This window comes from Erinaceus europaeus, chromosome 5 (assembly GCF_950295315.1).
Source record: "Erinaceus europaeus chromosome 5, mEriEur2.1, whole genome shotgun sequence".
Classification (NCBI taxonomy): domain Eukaryota; kingdom Metazoa; phylum Chordata; class Mammalia; order Eulipotyphla; family Erinaceidae; genus Erinaceus; species Erinaceus europaeus.
In genome coordinates, this window is record NC_080166.1 from 60,589,957 (window position 1) to 60,608,831 (window position 18,875).

The 18,875-nt window shown below is 55.2% G+C and overlaps 1 protein-coding gene across 26 annotated transcripts in view; it reads left to right on the forward strand.

The window, feature by feature from the left end:
* MICAL3 (microtubule associated monooxygenase, calponin and LIM domain containing 3) overlaps positions 1 to 18,875 on the forward strand; it is a 187,674-nt gene that overhangs the window by 138,634 nt on the left and 30,165 nt on the right. For 21 of the 26 annotated variants that reach the window (XM_060191367.1, XM_060191377.1, XM_060191371.1 and 18 more), the window contains 9 exons: positions 3,295 to 3,405; positions 3,916 to 4,056; positions 4,366 to 4,448; positions 6,318 to 8,028; positions 8,574 to 8,668; positions 11,091 to 11,141; positions 13,181 to 13,291; positions 15,233 to 15,326; positions 18,563 to 18,613. In XM_060191367.1, the coding sequence (XP_060047350.1) occupies positions 3,295 to 3,405; positions 3,916 to 4,056; positions 4,366 to 4,448; positions 6,318 to 8,028; positions 8,574 to 8,668; positions 11,091 to 11,141; positions 13,181 to 13,291; positions 15,233 to 15,326; positions 18,563 to 18,613 (2,448 nt within the window). The remainder of the gene's footprint in view (positions 1 to 3,294; positions 3,406 to 3,915; positions 4,057 to 4,365; positions 4,449 to 6,317; positions 8,029 to 8,573; positions 8,669 to 11,090; positions 11,142 to 13,180; positions 13,292 to 15,232; positions 15,327 to 18,562; positions 18,614 to 18,875) is intronic. The other 5 variants (XM_060191374.1, XM_060191381.1, XM_060191383.1 and 2 more) reach the window with 3 other exon arrangements.

Genomic DNA, 18,875 nt, shown 5'->3' on the forward strand with positions numbered 1-18,875 from the left:
GACAGTGAGGTCAGCTGCGGGGGGTGGGGGGGTGGGGGAGGAGGGCAGAAGCAGCAGCCAGGTTTTTTTTTTGTTTTTTTTTCTCAGAGCAAGACAAAGAGGCAGAAAGAGAAAGGTGAGAGAGGCCCCAGCACTGACGCTTCCTCCTGTGTACACACAGGGCAAAGCAGTGTACTATCCAAGTGAACTGTTTTGCAGCCGCCAGCCATCTATTGAAGTGGTTGGGCAGGAGGGAGCTGAGAACCCTGAGGGAGGTTCTCACTGGGGACACTGTTGGCCTGTTGCCTCTAAAGGTTGGTGGTGGCCCTCCAGCTGGAGGCCAGGCAGCCCCTCTTCCGTGTGGTTCTGAGCAGGTGAGATCAGTCCTCCCTGGACTGTCCACTCATATGGCACGCTTGGCAGGTGTGTCTGCACACAGAGTCCAAGCACTGGCTCTTCTTCTGACAGAAGCTTCTAGAACACCTTTTCCTGAGAAATGTTCAGCCCTGGATGGGGGGTGGGGGTCACTAAGGGCTTGGGTCTTCCCAGCAGGCAGCAGAGGCCAGCCAAGCTCAGCGTGTCAGGATTCTTGGCTTCCACAGCGTGCAGCTTCCGGCACCCTGCACCCAACTTTAACCCTGACTGAACCCCCCAATTCCTTCCCTCAAGCTGCATCTGTCCCCACCGCTGCTGCTGCACAGGAACTTCTCGCGCGTGCGTGCGTGCGTGCGTGCGTGCGTGCGTGTGTGTGTGTGTGTGTGTGTGTATTTCACTTGATTTCTCCTTCCAAGGTCTCTGATGGACTTGGTTCTTAGAGAAACGCCCAGTAAAACAGCAGGCCAGGGCTGAGGGCTCAGAGGGCTTCTGCCAACATCAGGTCCTGCGTGGGGCCTTCTTCCTCCTCCCTCCAGTGTGCCTGCCAGCAGGGGCGCCTGGCCACCACCTTATGCCTGTGTGTTCAGTCACAGGCCAGGAGACAAGGCACCCTGAGCCCCCCAGACCCCTGGCGGCCAGTTTCTGTCCCTACCAGGTTGGAGGAGGTTCTAGGGGCAGGCAGACATCTGCCCCGGCCTCAGAGGATGGAGCTGTGTCTTTGGCTTAGATGTCCCTCTCTCTAGCATGTCCGTCTAGGGTGGCCAAAGGCAGTGTCACCACACAAAGGCCGAGCCCGTGGGAGCAGTGGCATCCTTGCTTCCTTCCTCAGCATTTATCCCAGCAGACCCATGGCCAGAGGACAGTGGCCTAGTGTCCCCTTCAGCTGTGGGCTGCTCTGACATCTCAGAGCAGGGATGGGACATTCCCCACAGGCCAGCCTGGACCTGGACCCAGAGCCGCCAACACCTGGTCTAGTCCACCCACATCTGCTTCACAGGGCTCTGCAGGAGCTGGCACCACCACGTCCAGTGAGCTCAGGGGAAGAGGAGTCCCCAGCTTCAGGAAACACTCAAAACCAACCACCTTAACAAACAGGAGTGACTGAGGACCGGGTGGTGGCACACCCAGTCAAGAGCACATAGTACTAAGCGCAAGGATCCGGGTTTGAGCCCTCGCTCCCCACCTGCAAGGGGGAGGGCTTCAAAAGCGGTGAAGTAGGTCTGCGGGTGTCTCTCTGTCTCTCCCCCTCTCCCTCTTTATCTCCCCCTCCTCTCTCAATTTCCCTCTGTCCTGTCCAAGAAAATGGAAAAAATGACCACCGGGAATAGTGGATTCATAGTGTTCGTGGTCCGGGAGGTGGCACAGTGATTAAGGAACTAGACTCTCAAGCATAGTGTTGGTATGAAGCCCCAGCGAGAACCCTGGAGGCTAAGATAATAATAGTATAACTTAAAACCCTGACATAAATCTCACCTATGTCAAGAAACCAGCTAAGGCCAGCAGCCAGAGCTGGTCCTCCTCTCCCCACCCCCAAGGCAGCTGCCACCCCGTTGCCATTATGGTCTGATGCTATGGCTGCACCCCCTCAGGGCTCTGGGTTGTGGGTTATGGCTCCTAGCTGTCCCTTACCTGGGCTTTGACCCACGCCCACCCCAGGCTCTGGGCAGGAGAATTGGGAGAGTGAGGTAACAAGGCCTTTCCTGTGTCTTTAGAACTTTCAGAACTCTAAGCAGTTCCTCAGCTGCTCTTCCGTTGCTTGGACTGTTAATGTGAGGTCCAAGTGTACAGTGGTTGGTGGCAGGTGTGTGTGTATGTCTGGGGGAGAGGGGGACTCATTCTTTCTCAGAAACCCTTTGGAGTAGGGGAGAAAAACCGAGAGATAGCTCACCCAGTAGACTGCTGTGTGTGTGAGTACCTGGATTGAAACCCGGGCACCACATGAGAGCACCGAGGGCACCAGAGCAAACTCCACCGGCAGCAGAGTGGTGCTGTGTTATTTCTCCTCCTTCCATATCTCTCTCTCTGTCTCTGTCTCTCCTGTCTAAAGTCAAAAGAATGAAAAGTTCAACCCAAAAGCAGTAGAATCGTGCACCTTGGAGAACCTCCCCCCCCAAAAATAATAATAATAAAAAGCATCTGATAAGTGCTGTGCCCAGTCTTACAGCTGTTGAAGGACTTGTTTTCAGTCCAGAAAATACATCTGTTTATCTCTTCACCCTCCACGCGGATGCTTTTAAAGAAAATCCCCTCGTGCAGCTCTGAGCTTTGCCTGTGAGAGGGAGCCCAGTGCCCTAGGGCAGCCTGCCCTCTCCACACCACGGGGGCACTGGAGTGGCCGTGTGGCTACAGAGCTGGGTGATGACTTTGTCCCTGGAAAGAGCTAGCAGCCATCCCATCCCTGTAACAGTCCTTACGAGCATCCAGGGCTAGGCATCTGAAGTGTTGGCACTGTGCCCTTCAGACCCAGGTCCTGAGAACCAAAAGTTCCCCTTCTGTCCTTCTCTGGAGGGAGTAAGAGAGGGGGCCAGGCAGTGGCACATCTGGTTAAGTGTACATATTACCAATAGCAAAGGCCTGGGTTGGAGCCCCCAGATCCCCACCTGCAGGGGAGATGCTTCACCAGTGGTAAAGCAGGTCTGCAGGTGTCTCTCTCTCTCTCCCTCTCTATCTCCTCACTGTCTCTCAATTTCTGTCCTACCTAGTGAAAATTGGGGAAAGAAGAAAAAGGGTGTCAGCAAGCACCCATCCATCCATCCTCCATATTCACGAGAGTCCCAGCCTTCCCCACACCCCAAGTCCAAGGTCCTCTGCCTTAGAGTATGAATCCCATCCCCCCCTTCCGAGTGTCCTTCCTTTGACAGGCTCCTCCACCATCCCCCTGCTGTTGGCCTGTCCGTCTGCCCTCTCCCCTTCCCCTCTCTCAGTGTTCCTGCCTTGCAGTCCCATTCGATGAGGAAGACGTGGACTCGGAGCCGGCCGAGATAGAAGAGGAAGCGGCAGAGAATGGGCACACAGGGGACACGGGGGACACCGGTGCTGAGCTGGATGACGGTAGGGGGGCGTCCCAGAGGACCAGCCCACTCTCCCTGGGAATAGGGCCAGACAGAACATGCAAAATCCATGGCGCCTCAGAGGAGCCTGTGGGGTTCCCAGCCAGTCCCTTGTTGCACCTCCAGCTTGCCATCCGTGCCTCCCATAAGGGGGCGACCGAGAGGCTGAGTCCACGTGGAACTTTCTGTGGCACCTTTAGTCTGGGAGTAAGGCGTGGGGAGGTGGCGCTTAATGGGCTTTCATCTGGTTGGTGTGTGGGGATCTCAGGATGCAGGGACTGGCCGTGGGGTGGGTGGAGGGCTGGGAAGCCCCTCGAGGGGATTCGCCGAGTCTGGGCACACTACCCAAGCTGTGTCTGCCAAGGTCCGAAGTGCTGTAGCGTTGCCAGATTTGGGAACAACACAGGCTGCAGGGAGCACCACTTCGCAGGGACCTGCAGCACTGAGGGGCCGCTGTCAAGCAGGCATGCACTGACCTTCCGGCCCTGGGGGTGGGCGCTCCCCTCCACAGATCAGCATTGGTCTGATGACCTCCCGTCAGATGCCGACACAGAGCTGCGCGCCTGGCGCCAAGCAGAGCTAGAGCTCAGGGTCTCGGAGGATGAGGAAGAGGAGGAAGAGCGGCCTCCCAGCCCAGGGTGCAGAGACACAGGCAAGTCCAGACGCAGCTCCCAGGGTTACATGGGGGCACAAGGGAGTCTGTAGGGTGACATCCTGCCTGTGCACTGGTTGTACACACACACACACACACACACACACCACACACACACACCGTGCACCAGCTGCCTGCACCCTGGGAGAGGTGGCCATCCAACCTGGAGCTTGGGACCTAGCTGTTGGGTGGAGGGGCCCTCAGCCACTCTGCTGGGCAGAGGTAGTGTGATGCGCTCTGGGGTCACCTCTCCCACAGACCCGACCCCCTGCATACCTCCCATAACCCCTGTGTCGCCCTTCATTTCAGCTTCCTCCCCAGTGGGCAGTCCAGGCCATATCCACGAGGAGCGCCCTGTCCTGTTTCCCCCAATCTTCTTCCCTGAGGCCCAGGTAAAGGTTTGGGGCTTGGGCTGGGGCAGAGCTTCCGTGACCCCAAGCACATGCTCCTTCCTCTTGGGGGCCTTGGTGTGAACCCCCCACACACTGGAGGTAGCGTACCCTGCCGGCAGCCTCATTCCAAGGGAGAATGATAATGTCTGTGTGTGCAGCTGGGCAGGGGGACTTGCGGGCTCAGCCCCCAGCACCACCTGTGCTGCGGTGATGCTCTGGTTCTGTGTGTATATAATGTGTAATTAAACACATACAGCTTTTTTTTTTTCCTCCAGGGTTATTGCTAGGGCTCAGTGACTACATACAAATCCACTACTCCTGGAGGCCATTTTTTCCCCATTTTATTGGATAGGACAGAGAAATTGAGAGAGGAGGGGGAGATAGAAAGGGAGAGAGACACTTGCAGACCTGCTTCATCGATTGTGAAGTGTCTCCCCTGCAGGAGCTCGAACCCTGATCCTTGCGCAGGTCCTTGCACTCAGTGCTATGTGCGTTTAACTGCGTGCGCCACTGCCCAGGCTCCTCAGCTCCTTCTGAAACTACTTCCCCTTCTATGGAAAACAGAAGTGGCTTTGGGCTCCCAGTGCAAGGGTAGGGAAGCGTGTGGGCGGCACCCCTCACACCTGCCACCCGAGAGATAGCTCACTATTATGGCGCAGGATTTAAAGAAGTTGAGATTTGTTTGTTTTTTTCCTCCTAGAGCACTGCTCAGCTCTGGCTGATGGTGGTACTGGGGTTTGAACCTGGGGCCTCAGAGCCTCAGACACGGGAGTCTTTTTGCAGAAGCACTGTGCTGTTTCCCCATGCCCAAGACATTTATTTATTTATTTATTTATTTATTTATTTATTTATTTATTTTTCTTTAGTATTTATTTTCCCTTTTGTTGCCCTTGTTGTTTTATTGTTGTTGTAGTTATTATTATTGTTATTCATGTCATCGTTGTTGGATAGGACAGAGAGAATTGGAGAGAGGAGGGAGAGACAGAGGGGGAGAGAAAGACAGACACCTGCAGACCTGCTTAACCATTTGTGAAGCGACCCCCCTGCAGGTGGGGAGCCAGAAGCTCGAACCAGGATCCTTATGCCGGTCCTTATACTTCGCACCATGTGCGCTTAACCCACTGCACTACCGCCCGGCTCCCAACATTTGTTTATTATTATTATTATTATTATTTTAATATTTATTTATTCCCTTTTGTTGTCCTTGTTTCATTGTTGTAGTTATTATTGTTATTGATGTTGTTGTTGTTGGATAGGACAAAGAGAAATGGAGAGAGAAGGGGAAGACGGGGGGGGGGGGGGGCGAAGACACCTGCAGACCTGCTTCACCACTTGTGGAGCGACTCCCCTGCAGTTGGAAAGCTGGGGACTCAAACCAGGATTCTTACACTGGTCCTTGTGCTTTGCACCACCTGCGCTTAACCCACTGCACCACCGCCCAACTCCCTACAACATTTATTTTTTAAAGCTGCCCTTGTAGAACCATTGGTTTCCAGGCCCTGAGCCAAGCCAGTGTTGTTTGTGCCAGAAAGATGCTCTCATTCCATCTCTCTCTTGTCTCTCTCTCTCTCTCTCTCTCTCCCTCTCTCTGTTGTTATTGATAAATGTTTAAAAAAAAAAAAAAGTGAGTGCCCAGTGTGTTTGACATAAGCTAAAGCCTGAGTATGTCATCTTTTCTGGGAAGTTGGGTAGTAAAGGGAGAAAGAGAAATAAAAAGACAGGTGTGTTTGAGATAAGCCAAATGCTGAATGTAGGTAGACTCTGCTCAGGGAAGTGGGGTGGTTCTCACAACAGGTCAAGAGCACAAAGTGGGGGTGTATACTCAGAGCATGTCACAGTACTAAGTGCCTTCTGTCTCCCTCTCTGCAGGAAGACCATGCCCCTGTGGCCCCTGTGGCCCCCAAGGTGCCATCCCCCAAGGACCGCCTCTTCCCTGAGCTGTCTCTCCCCAAGGAGCAGCCCCAGGCAAAAGCCACCACAGAGCAGACGGCCTCGGCCCCCAGCTCGCCCATCCGCTCCCAGCCCCTGGCTCAGCCTGAGGCCCGCTCCCCTGCCATGCCCGCCAGCCCGGTTCCTCCAACCCCCTCCTCCACGCCGCCCACCCAGCTTCCCATATGTTCCCAGCCACAGCCGGCCTCCGATGCTGCCATCCCTTCGCCCACCGCGTCCCCCATCTGCTTCCAGCCCGGCCCTGCCAAGACCTCCACCCCCCTAGCCCCACGGGACAGGCCAGGCAGCCCCCTGGTCGCAGACGAGGCCCTGTCTCGGACTGACCTGGTGGCTGAGTTCTGGATGAAGAGTGCAGAGATCCGCCGCAGCCTGGGCCTCACACCCGTGGCCCGGGGCTCCCAGCCCCCTGGGACCCTGAAAGCCTTAGCTGTGGAGCAGACCCCCCAGAGCAAGGGGCCGCACCTGCTCAAGCCCCCTCCACTCACCTCCAGGAGGATAGGGCCACCCGGGTCGGACGGGGAGTCGCCCCCACTGCCCACCCCCAAGTCCTCACCCTCAGAGACCCCCAGCTCCCGGGAGGAGCGCAAGGAGCCATCCAGCAGCTCGGGGCTGGGCTTGAATGGCAGCAGCTCCAACACCAAGACCCTGGGCAGCCAGAGCTTCCCTACGTCCGACTCCACCATGCTCACCCCACCCTCCAGCCCCCCGCCGCCCCCGCCCCGAGACGAGGAGCCCGCCACCCTGCGCAGGAGGGCCCCCCAGCCTGGCACAGAGCAGAGGGGCCCTGTCACTCTGCGGGCCCCCCGGGAGCCCACCCCCATCCCGCGAGAGGAGGTGCGCAAGTCCTTTGTGGAAAGCGTGGACGAGATCCCCTTCGCCGACGATGTGGAGGACACCTACGAGGAGCAGACAGAGGACTCAAGCCTGCAGGAGACCTTCTTCACACCGCCGTCCTGCCCACGTCCGACACCACTGCTGTCGCCCCCGGCCCCCACACGGCCCAGGGAGAATGGCAGGCTACCCGTCGTGTCCCCTGAGGCCAAGGAGCTGGCACAGGAGCGCATGCGGGCCCGGGAGAAGTCGGTCAAGAGCCAGGCCCTGCGGGACGCCATGGCCCAGCAGCTGAGCCGCATGAAGGAGCTGGACACCGTGGCTGTGGGCGGCGCCTCCCGCAGGCCCAATGGGCCCCCCAAGAGCAAGGAGAGGGGCCACCCCCAGGCCTCCCAGGCAGCCATCCCCAGAGGCCCTGAGGAGCCCGCTCTGCAGCGGCAGGAGGCCACCAGCGAGGAGGTGCTGTCTCCACCCTCAGACTCAGGGGGCCCTGACGGCTCGGTCACCTCCTCCGAGGGCTCCAGTGGGAAGAGCAAGAAGCGGTCATCCCTGTTCTCCCCACGCCGGAGCAAAAAGGAGAAGAAACCCAAGGGGGAGGTCCGGCCCCCCGAGCAGTCTGGCCTAGGCCCCCCGGAGGAGGCTGCCACCACCAAGCCCAAGTCCCTGTGGAAGGCCGTCTTCTCGGGTTACAGGAAGGACAAGAAGAAGAAGGGGGACGACAAGTCCTGCTCCAGCACCCCATCCAGCGGCGTCACGGTGGACTCGGGCAGGCACCGGCTGTCCCCCATCATCCGGGCAGGTTTGCCGGGAGGGGCCCCCCTAGGGCACTGTGCTGGGGGTGCAGCCCTCTCCAGCTCCAGGCTATGGGAGACAGCGTAGAACGGGGTCTCTGGGCTGGCGGCATAGCTCTCCTGAGTAGTGTACTGCCTTGCCAGGTGCACAACTCAGGTTCAGCTCTGTCCTCCCTCTCTTTCTCTCTCTCTCTCTCTCTCTCGCCTCCAGTCGCTGGGGCTCAGTGCTGGCACTACGAATCCATCACTTCTGGTGGCCCTGTTTTTTGTTTTGTTTATCTCATTCAGTAAGACAGACAGAAATTGAGAGGGGAGGGAGAGAGAAAGAGAGACACCTGAAGCCCTGCTTCACTGTCCCTGCTGCAGGTGAGGAGCAGAGGCTCAAACCCCGGTCCTTGCGCACCTTAAAGGATGTGCCACTGCCTGCACCCCCCCACACACACACACCACCTGTTCTGTTCAGAAGAATGGAAGTGGGCGTCAGGACAGCCCCCATGTAGATCCCTCCCTGTCCTCACTCTCTTCTCCCCGTCCCCCTCACCACCACCCCCAGAGCTGCAGCTGCGACGCCACCTCAGTTTCTCTGAAGACTCCGACCTCTCCAGTGACGACATCCTCGAGCGGTCCTCCCAGAAGTCCAAGCGAGAGGTAGGTTGCCTGGCTGCGGGTGAGGGGGCTGCTGTGTAAGGAGGGGCCTTGGGGATGATGGGCCACACAGGGAGAGTGGGAAGTAGAGAGTTCTGCTGGGTTTCAGCGGATGGTTCCCCAGAGATTAAACCTGGGCAGGAAAGCCTGGTGCACCTCGACCAGCACTCTCTCCCCAGCCCCAGGATCAGGGACCTTGGCCCTCGGCTCAGCCCAGCCAAGCAGGAAAGGAGTTCTCTCAAGCCCTCCCACTGAGCAGCCAGCCAGTGGGGCTTTCTGGGATGACTTGCTCCCCAGGCAGGACCCTGTGTTCCATCTCGGTGCTTGGACTTTGCCGCGGTGAGCAGCCGCTGTGCCCAGAATGACAGCAGCAGGGCTTTATTGGGCCCAAGGTTTCGGGGAGGCTCTGCTGAGTGGGGCACTAGGGGTGGGAGGGGGCCTAACTCCACCCTGGTCTCGGGGTCACATGGCCCCCCAGTTCCAGGAAGAGAATATCTCCTTATGGGAGGCTCCCTCCTCACTAAGTCCCCCCCACCTCCCACCACTTTTACTGGCTCAAGGGCACCTGGCGCTGTGTGAGGCGATCTGGCAGACCTTGAAAGAGTAGGGACCACAGTCTAGGCAGGCCTTGGCAGGCCTTGACAGCACGTGAGCTGAGGCTTCCCCCCCCCCAGCTCCTTGTGCCATGCTGGGTACCCCCCACACTTCCCAACAGCACGTGGGCCAGGGCTTCCCCCTCCTTCCCATCAACACTGACAGCCCAGCTGCCTTTACCTCCCTTTTCTGAATCCAAAGCTTCACCCAGGATAGGAGGAACCTCTCCCCCCTCTTTCTCATCCTTGTTTGTTCTTTATGTATTTTATTTATTTATTTATTTTCCTTTTTGTTGCCCTTGTTTTTATCATTGTTGTGGTTATTATTATTGTTGTCATAGCTGCTGTTGTTGGATAGGACAGAGAGAAATGGAGAGAGGAGGGGAAGACAGAGAGGGGGAGAGAAAGACAGATACCTGCAGACCTGCTTCACCGCCTGTAAAGTGACTCCCCTGCAGGTGGGGAGCTGGCGGCTTGAACCGGGATCCTTCTGCTGGTCCTTGTGCTTCGCGCCACGTGCGCTTAACCCACTGCGCTACCGCCCGACTCCCCTCTTCCTCCTTTTTAAAGATGGATGGATTGATTTATGAGAGGAGGTAAGAGACAGACCAGAGCATCTGTGGCACATGAGATGCACCAATAGCCAGCGGCATGGCTGTCTCCGCCTGGCCCTGTGTCCCTACAGGACCAGCAGCCCTTGCCACCATAAGATTTCACAAACCAGGCAGGGAGAAGAGAGGAGTGAGTGCTGGCAGTATAGCTCACCTAGCAGTGCGCTGCTATGCCGTGTGCATGACCCAGATGCAAGCCTGCCCCTGCCCTCCAGCACTGAGGGAAGTTCCAGTTCTGTGGTCTCTCTCTCTCTCTCTCTCTCTCTCTCACTTGTCTCTGTCTGAAAAAAATCATCCTTAGGGGGAGTTGGGTGGGTAGTGCAGTGGATTAAGCACACTTGGTGCAAAGCGCAAGGACCAGCATAAGGATCCCAGTTCAAGCCCCAGCTCCCCACCTGAAGGGGAGTCGCTTCACAGGCAGTGAAGCAGGTCTGCAGGTGTCTGTCTTTCTCTCCCTCTCTCTGTCTTCCCCTCCTCTCTCCATTTCTCTCTGTCCTGTCCAACAACAGTGACATCAATAACAGCAATAACTACAACAATATAACAAGGGCAACAAAAGGGAATAAATAAATAAATATTTTTTAAAATAGTAATCTTAAAAAGGAGGAAGAGAAACAAGGGAAGCCAGGCAGTGGTGCACTCAGTTAAGCGCACATAGTGTGAAGCACAAGGACCTGTGCAAGGATCCAGGTTCGAGCCCCGATCCCTACCGGCAGGGAGGATGCTTCATAAAAGGCAAAGCAGGGCTGCAGGTGTCTTTCTCCTCTCCCCCTACCTATCTCCCCCTTCTCTCAATTTCTCTCTGTCCTCTCCAATAAAATGGAAAAAAAGAGGCTTCCAGAAGCAGTGAATTCATAGTGCTGGCACTGAACCCTGGTGATAACCCTGGAGGCAATAAAAAGAAAAAGAAGAAAAAGTCATCCTGGAGTAGTGAAGCCCCAGTGATTAAGAGAGAGGGAGGGAGAGAGTGGGAGAGAAGGTCTGGTCCTGTCTAGGAGGAAGCTGCCTTCTCCCTTCTCAGTAGAACAGTGAGCACAGGCTATGTCCAGAACTGGGGTTCCCTGAGCTGCCCCTCTTCTGCCCCATCCTCTATGCCCACAAACCCCGTAACTCGGCCTTGCGTGTCTACCTCAGACTCCTAACTGCCGTTGTTCCATGTAACGATGACTTACTGCTCTATTTTGTTGTCCCTTGACACCTCACCCCACCCACCCAAAAAAGCCGGTCTTCGTGCCCCGAGCCCTGGCACCCGGGAGACCGTGCGCGTCAAAGGTAGTGTTCATCCCCCGAGATGCTGGCCACTGACTAACCAGAGCACCGCCCGGCCCACGACCTCACTAACTACCCACCCACCCTCCCACCCACCGGTTCGCGGCTGCAGCCACTGGCCGTGCCTGCATCCTGGCAGGGGCTGCCCTGTCTGCACTGGCCGGACTGCATGTAGCAGAAGCTCCAGGGGCCTGTGGGGAGCAGGCACAGGGTGGGGGGCACATGGAGGGAGTGCCACACATCAGGGGCGATCCACCACCACCACGGCCCCCCCCACACATTGTTCTCAGGGCACACACCTTGGTCACTGGAGCGGCACTGTCACTTCGCCCAGGAGGTGGCGCTGTGGATAAAGCGTCCGACTCTCAAGTACGAGCTCTCAGGTTGGATCCACGGCTGTGCATGTGCCAGAGTGATGGACGCTCTGTTTCTCTCACTCATAGAACTATTTTAAAGATCTCTCTCCCTACCCCTGCTTCCCTCTCAGTTTCTCTCTATTCTATCAAGTAAAATAAAGTTTGAAATCAATCTTTAAAAATATTTTTTAAAATAAAAAAAATGGGAGGGGCAGGTAGTGGTGCACCTGGTTAAGTTCACATATGACAGTGCACAAGGACCCAGGTTCAAGCCCCCAGTCTCCACCTGCAGGGGGAAAGCTTCGCGAGTGGTAAAGTATATTTGCAGGTGTCTCTCTCTCTCCCTCCTCTCTCAATTTCTCTGTCTCTATGCCATAATAAATAGACAGAAGGGACCTCAGTGCTGCAGGAGTGGGGTGGGGTGGGGCGGTTTTCCAGCCTATGCCATCAAGGCCAGAGGCTGCCATGCATGATCCCCTGCTCGTGCAGGTACTCAGCCAGAACTGAAATAAGAACACCCACATTTTCACGGCTTCAGATGGTCCCTTCTTATTTATTTATTTGTTTATTTAGTTATCTATTTATTGGCTCCAGGGCTATCCCTGGGGCTCAGTGCTGACACTATGAATCCACTGCTCCTGGTGGCCTTTTTTTTTTTTTTTCCATTTTATTGGACAGGACAGAGAAAAATTGAGAGAGGAGGGGCCAGGTGGTGGCACACCTGGTTGAACACACATGTTCAGGTTCGAGCTCCTGGTCCCCACCTGCAGGGGGAAAGCTTCACAAGTGGTGAAGCAGTGCTGCAAGTGTCTCTCTGTCTCTCTCCCTAGCACCCCCTTCCCTCTCAATTTCTGACTGTCTCTATCCAACAGATAAAGATTTTAAAAAAATAAATAAATAAACAAAAAAATTGAGAGAGGAAAGGGAGATAGAAAAGGAAATCGAAAGAGAGACCCCTGCAGCCCTGCTTCACCACTTGTGAAGCTGGGGGATGCAGGTGGGGAGCAGTGGGGGCTCGAACCCAGATCCTTGCACAGGTCCTTGGCATAGTATTATGTGCACTTAACCAGGTGTGCCACTGCCTTGCACCCCCACCCTTCTTTTTTTATTGTTAATGAGAAAGAGAGAGAGGAGGAAGAGAAAGAAGCAGAGCTTCACTCTGGCACATGTCCTGCCAAAGATCAAACTCAGGACCTCATGCCTAAGAGTTCAGTGCTGTAGCCACTGTACTGCCTCTCAGACCTAACAGGTGTCATTTCTTTAAGAAAACCAAACAGCTGAGAAACCCTGGTCACCTGGAAGAAAGTGGCTGTTGGCAATGGACCAGAAGAGAAAGGAGCCCTGTCTCTTTTTCCATCTCCCTTGTTTGCTCTCTCAAGGAAATGCTTCCAGGATTGCCCCTGAGGAAGACCAGACATGCTGAGGATCACCCCCAGGAGCTGTCCATTCCTCCTGGCTGCCTGTCCATCCCCCCCCCTACACACACACACACACAGGGATGCACCTCCCCTGTGAATCTGGGGGTGCCTTTGTGTGAGGGGCACCAGCAGAGGGCGCAGCAGGCTCAGTCTGCTGAGCAGGAGCCCCATCTCACACCCTCACAGCACCCTACAGAAAGACAGGTGCACCCAGGACAGCGCCCAGCCCTCAGGAGCCCCCTCACTCCTTCCCTCCCTCCCACTGCAGCCCAGAACCTACACGGAGGATGAGCTGAGTGCCAAGCTGACACGCCGCGTGCAGAAGGCGGCCCGGAGGCAGGCCAAGCAAGAGGAGCTGAAGAGGCTACACCGTGCCCAGGTAGGCGGGCAGAGGGCAGAGGTCATGGCCGTCCCCACCTGCCCACCGTGAGGATGGCCCCAGACACCAACTGCAGGCTGTGTCCACCTGCACGGCCAAGGGAGTGAAGCTCTTGGACAATCTCGAATGATGGCAGTGGCTGGGGAGTTCAGAGGACAGCACGGGACTTGCCTGTCTGAGGTCTCCAGTTCGATCCCCAGCTGTGCATATACCGAAGGGATGCTTTGCTACCCCCTCGTCTCTCTCTTTCTCTTATTCTCTCATACACACTAAAATAAATATTTTTTATTATATATATTGGGTAGAGACAGCCAGAAATCAGGAGGGAAGGGAGACAAGAGAGACAGAGAGATATCTGCAGCACTGCCTTACCAATCTCGAAGCCCCCCTCCCCCCACAAGTGGGGGCCAGGTGCTTGAACCTGGATCTTTGTGCACTGTAGTGTGAGCACTTAACCAGGTGCACCACCATCTGGCCCTGTATTTCTCTCTATCTGAAAAATTTTTTAAGTGGGAGAGGAAAAAAAAAGGTTCACAGGGAACAGTGGAATCATACTGGTGTGAGGTGTGCCAATAAGCAGAATAGTCAAATAATTTTTGAAAAAGAGTAATTGGGGCCAGGTGGTGCTGCACCTGGTAGCATGCACATGTTACCATGTAGAAGCACATGGGTTCAGTCCCCTACTCCCCGCCTGCAGGGGTGGAAACTTCATGAGCAAGGCTACTTCTCCTTTCTTTCTCCCTCCCTTTCTCTTCCCCTATTTCTCTCTGTCTTGTAATGATTTTAAGAGTGAACAAAAAGGACAGTGGATACCAGGAGCAGTGGCGTTTATCACACAAGCATTGAGTCCCAGCAATAATACTGGGGAGGGAACAGGATGGGGGGCAGCAAGATAGCTTGTTGGAAGGGAACCTGCAATGTCATGTGCACATCTGAGGTTCGAGCCCCCAGGACACCACATGGCAGCACTAGGAGAAGCGTGGAGGACTCAGCAACAGCAAGGAAACAGCTCTCGGTGGAAGCGTGATTTGTATGCCTGAGGCTCCTGGGAGAATTGCCCCAACTGTAACATCCTGTGGACCTGAGGCCCCAGTGAAAACCCTGGTGGCCACAAAAGAACAGCCACTGTCAAGTCAGCTACTTTACTCACAGGATTAGCTTCCAAGAGGCCAACTGTGTTGGGGGGCTTGTTTTTCTCTAATTATTGATTTGTTGGTTTTGCCACTGGGATCACTGCTGGGGCTCAGTTCTTTACCATGAATCTACCGAATTTACTGCTCCCACTGGCTATTTCTTCCTTTAATTTTAATTTTTTTATAGAGACTGAGAAATTTGGGGGGTGGGGGTCCAGGCAGTAGAGCTCAGGGATACTCACAAGGATTAGGTTCAAGCCCCCGCTCCCCACCTGTAGGGGAGAGCTTTACAAGCAGTGAAGCAGATCTGCAGGTGTCTGTCTTTATCTTCCTTCCCTCTCAATTTCTGTCCTATCAAATGGGAAAGAAAAAAAAAAAAGCCACCAGAAGCAGTGGATTTATAGTGTGCACCAAGCCCCAGTGACTGGAGGGTAAAAAAAAAGAAAGAGAGAAAGAGACTGAGAAATGAGTAGGAGGAGGTCACAGAGAGAAGGCCAGGCAGTGGCACACCTGGTTAAGCACACATAACAATGAGCAAGGACCCAGGTTCAAGCCCCTGGTCCCCACTTGCAGGGGGAAAGCTTCAGGAGTGGTGAAGCAGGGCTGCAGGTTGTCTCTCTCCCTGTCTCCCCTTTCTCGATTTCACTCTGTCTCTATCCAGTAATAAGAATAGGAGAGGAGAGAGGCTGGCAGCCCTGCTTTACCACTTTTGAATCTTCCTCTGCTGTGTGATGCTCCCATGCGGGCGTGGGGGTGCTCCCCGGGGGGCAGTGGGCAGCCAGGCGCCCACACCGCCATGTTCCCACAGATCATCCAGCGGCAGTTGGAGCAGGTGGAGGAGAAGCAGCGGCAGCTGGAGGAGAGGGGCGTGGCTGTGGAAAAGGCGCTTCGTGGAGAAGCAGGTACTGTCTGGAGTGCCCCGTGGGGACAGTCTTGTTCTGGAGAGCACCCCCCCACACACACTGCACCCCCCAGGTAGGCTGGTTCTGCAGTGCCTCGTCTGTAGCTGAGTCTCTGGGCCCTGCTGTCGGGGGAGCTGGGGCTGCCTTGCCAACCCCCAGCCCTGCCACCAGGCCCTGTCTTACTGCCACTGTCCCACAGAGTGACTCCCTGATCCTTTGCCGCCGTGGGCAGCCGCTGCCTCCTCTCCTGGTCCCCCCAACACCCCAAAAGTAGCTGAAAGTGAGGGCAGTCATGCCACGAGGGGCCATCACAGAACTGCACGCAGACCCCCTGCGCTTCCCCTCCCCCTGCCTGCATCTGGCTCTGGGCCCCCCTGCTCACGGTGCACAGGGCACATGAGGACCAGCCTCCCCCCCACAACCGGGGCCCCCACTGATACAGTGCTGGGGTTCACATGCGTCCCTCGTGTCCCGGCTGTGTTCTCTGGGGCAGGCCTGAGGTACTGAGGGGATGGGGTGGGTCAGTGCAAAGGGTGGGGAGGCAGGCACTGTGAAGAGCCCATGGGGGCTGCCAGCACAACCCCCATAGTCCTGGGTGAGCACATGTGGTGGCTGAGACAATAAGGTAGTATGGGGCCACCCCTGCTTCCTGTAGCCCTTGGTGCCCCAGAACATTTTCACTTCAGGGAGAGGCCCCTGGACCCCAGTGCCGGCTCCCCAGAGCGTAAAGCTCTCCTCACTCTGTGCCGAGCACAGGCCTCCAGGCTCAGCCCCTTGGCAAAAGGCTGGGGCTGAAGGGAAAGGGAGCCCTGGCTCCACGGACAGACAGACACCCTGGGCTCCAGCATGGTTGTGGGTGGCTGGCATGCCTGTTGGCCGGTGGGCTCAGTGTAGATGTGGAAGAAGCCACCAGAGGGAACCAGGAAGCCTGCCCATCACTGCCATCAGTGCTGGCCAGCTCCCAGGGTGTGCACCCAGAGGCCAGATGACAGCACCAGGGCCCAGGCTGAACAGTGGGGCAGGGGGAGACAGCCCACTTGGTAGGACTGCTTCCCCAGGGTCTGGAGTGCCGCCCTGTCTCTCTGTCTCTCTCTCTCTCTGCCTCTGTATATGAATAATAAATGATAACACAGAGTAATGAAATCTCACACACACTGGCAGATCAAAGGATAGCTTGCTGGGTAAGGTGCCTGCCTTGCTAGGCGTAGCCCAGGGTTGGCTGTGGGCATGGCACAGGAGTGCTCTAGTCCTGGGGAGATCCCTGGCGCTGTGGTTTCTCTACACCTGACAGAAAAAGTTGGGTCTGGAGCAATGAAATCAAATACTGTGAGGTTCCAGCAACACACACACACGAAGATGGGCATGGTTTTTTGTTGTTTTTTTTTTTTTTTTTTTTACAAAAATTCTAGTTATTTAGATAATTGCCTTTTTAAATTATATTTATTTATTTATTGCATAGTAACAGCCAGAAATTGAGAGGGAAAGGGGTGACAGAGAGGGAGACAGAGACACTTGCAGCCCTGCCTCACCACTCGCAAAGCTTTCCCCCTACAGGTGGGGAGAGGGGGTTCGAACCTGGGTCCTTGCACACTGTAACATATGCACTCAACCAGATGCTCCATAACCCGGCCTGATAATTGCCTTTTTGTAAACTTTTAGGACCACCATTTCATCTAAGTCAGTGATTTTTTTTCCCCCACTGGCTTTGACAGCAAAAGCCTTTTCACAAACAGAGCCAAGTTCAGGTTTGACAGTTAAAGGATGGAGGAGAGGGGCTGGGGAGATAGCATAATGGTTCTGCAAAAAGCCTCCCATTCCTAAGGCACTGAAAGTCCCAGGTTCAATCCCCAGCACCACCATAAGCCAGAGCTGAGCAATATTCTGGTAAAAAAAAAAATTTTTTTTTTAAAGAAAAAGAATGGGGGAGACAGCATTGTAGTTCTGTGTCAAAATTTTCCTGCCTCAGGCTTTCAGGCCCCAGGGTCAATCCTCAACACTACCATCAGCCAGAGTTGGTCTCTCTGGTTGTATTTTCAAAATGAAAGAAATTGCTCAATATTACTAATGAACACACATCTGGAAACTCAGTTGTGAGTGGAGGAAGCTGGGTCCCCCTTGGCACATTCAAGTAGCCATGACAGATATAGAGAAGCTGGGGGAGTGGGCCAGGTGGTGGCGTACCTGGTTGAGTGCACACATTACAGTGTGCAAGAACCTGGGTTCAAGCCCCTAGTCCCCACCTGCAGAGAAAAAGCTTCACAAGTGGTAAGGCAGAGCTGCAGGTGTCTCTCTCTCCCTCTCTATCTCCCCCTACCCTCTCAATTTCTCTCTGTACAATAATAAATAAAAATATTTAAGAGAGAGAAATGGAGAGAAACAGAGACATCTGCAGCCCTGCTTCACTTGTGAAGCTTTCCCTCTGCAAGCGGGGACTGGGAGCTTGAACCCAGGTCCTTGCACACCGTAATGTGTGCGCTTAACCAGGTGTGCCACCACTCACCCCCCACCAGGGATTATTCCCACACACACACCACACACACATTCCCCCCACACACCAAACACACACACACACACACTCTCTCTCTCTCTCTCTCTCTCTCTCTCTCTCTCTCTCTCTCTCTCTGCTCCAAAAAAAAGTTTTGTTTTATTGTTGGTTTTGTTTTACCAGAGCCCCGCTCTGGCTGATAGTGGTGCTGGGGACTGAACCTGGGACCTCAGAGCCTCAGGCAAGAGAATCTTTTTGCAGAACCATGATGCTATTTCCCCCTGTCCCAGGCTGTTTTAGTCTTCCACTCACCCTGAGAGACAGAAAGGAAAACCCCACATCACTGAACCTTCCCCAGTGCGGTGGGGGTCAGACTCCATCCCAGATCAAGTACACAGAACCAAGTGGACCCACCAACCAATCAAGCTATCTCGACTCCCCTCCTTGAGGTTTTTGGTTGTTTTTTTCCCCACTGTCTTAGACAGTTGAGCCACAGCTGGGTTGGAATTCCCCACAGAGCCATGGCTTGCTGTTCCAGCCAAGTGAAGGCATAAAGAGGCCTCAGACAATTGTGTGACGGGCTGTCAGCTGCCCCCAGTGCCTTCTGGGTGCACTTACCGCCCTACCCAATGCTCTCGTGTCCCGGCCCTGCTCCCCAGCTCTTGGAGCTTGGGGTCGTGATCACTCTAAGTCTGGGGGGGCCCAGAGGCTCCTCCGCACCAGTAACTCTCTCTCCACCGATTCCTTGTAGACTATTGGGGAGAGTCTTATTACAGTGACCTCATCGACTTGCACCTGGGTGGTATGTATAGTGCCCTGACACTAACCCTGCTGACACCTCCCCCTCCTTCCCCTGTCCTGTGTCCCCCCACCCCTGTCCCCACTCACCACCAACAAGGGGTCCACCCGTAACCTAGCACCAAAGCACAGGCCCTTTTCCAGCTCAGAAGGGAGCAGCCCACCGGGGCCCCGAATGGCTCACAGACTTCAGAGAATGTTTGAGAAGGCATGTGCTGCCTGTAGCCATTGCAGTTTTTTAAATTCATTTTTTAATCACAGAGCGA